The sequence below is a fragment of the Chaetura pelagica genome, unplaced genomic scaffold (genome assembly GCF_000747805.2).
Source record: "Chaetura pelagica isolate M959 unplaced genomic scaffold, ChaPel_1.0 scaffold963, whole genome shotgun sequence".
In the NCBI taxonomy this organism is placed as follows: domain Eukaryota; kingdom Metazoa; phylum Chordata; class Aves; order Apodiformes; family Apodidae; genus Chaetura; species Chaetura pelagica.
The window spans coordinates 777,463-778,424 of NW_009952705.1; the positions used below are offsets into that span (position 1 = coordinate 777,463).

Below are 962 nucleotides of genomic sequence, written 5' to 3' on the forward strand. Positions count from 1 at the left end.
AGATGCTTGTCTTGTCCCGGCAGTGCCTGCAGGCTGATGATGAGGTAAACGGTGCAGCTGGGTGCTTCTGGGGGTGTGAGTGGGTGCTGTGGGTACCTCGGGGCAGGACCCTTCCTCGGGGAGAGGGGTCTGACCCCTGGACTAGCCCTGGAGAAGAGGCTGTGGATGGGGCTGCCGAGCCCAGCTGCCTCCTGCCCATTGGTGCTGCAGATGGAGGTGGATGGTGATGAGGGGCCAGAGCTGCAGGACCTGCCCTCCGACAATGAGTTTGAGGGAGACGGTGACTACGAGGAGGAATTCTTTGCAGAGTGGTGGCAGGAGCCCAAGACCAAGGGGGACAAAGCTGACCAAGGTTTCTGATGTGGGGCTGGGGGCCATGAGGTGGGGCTGCTGCCCAGGACCCAGTGCCACTGAGCCTTCCTTGTTTGCAGAGACCCTGGAATGAGCCAGGCAAAGGGGCACCTGGCCCCAGCAGAGCTGGATGTCAGGGGCCTTGTGACACCATCCTGGGGACACTGGACTTTGGGATCCTGCCAACCACTGTGCAGAACCTCAGACTCATGGGGAAGGGCTGATCCTGCCCAGTGCCCTGTGGCTGGGGGACCACTGCCACCTGGACACCCACTGCCCTGAGTGCAGCCCTGTTCCCATTGCAGAGCACCAGCACTGCTGGACCTCCCCACCTGCTCGAGAGCTGCCCCCAGGCCACCTCTGTCCCCAGTGTTCCAGGATCCCTGGTCACCTGTAGTGTCCTTTGGCTCCTCTCCAGGAGCTGCAGACAATGCTCCAGGATCGACCCCTGTGTTGTCTTGAGGGGCTCAGGGGGCTGCCCCTGCTCTGGAGCAATGCACAGTGCTCCTGGAGCCAGGCATCCATGCTGGTCCTGCCCCTGCTTGGAGGTCCTCTGGGCATCCTGCCCTGCCTCCAGCCTCCTATCCCTCCTGGCAGCCCCCAGAGCCCCG

The 962-nt window shown here is 63.1% G+C and overlaps 1 protein-coding gene across 1 annotated transcript in view; it reads left to right on the forward strand.

The window, feature by feature from the left end:
- Positions 1-360, forward strand: part of LEPREL4 (leprecan-like 4) — an 11,631-nt gene extending 11,271 nt beyond the window's left edge. The window contains exons 6-7 of the mRNA XM_009994203.1: positions 24-44; positions 211-360. Coding sequence (XP_009992505.1) covers positions 24-44; positions 211-360 — 171 coding nt within the window. The remainder of the gene's footprint in view (positions 1-23; positions 45-210) is intronic.
- The last annotated feature ends 602 nt before the right edge of the window (positions 361-962 follow it).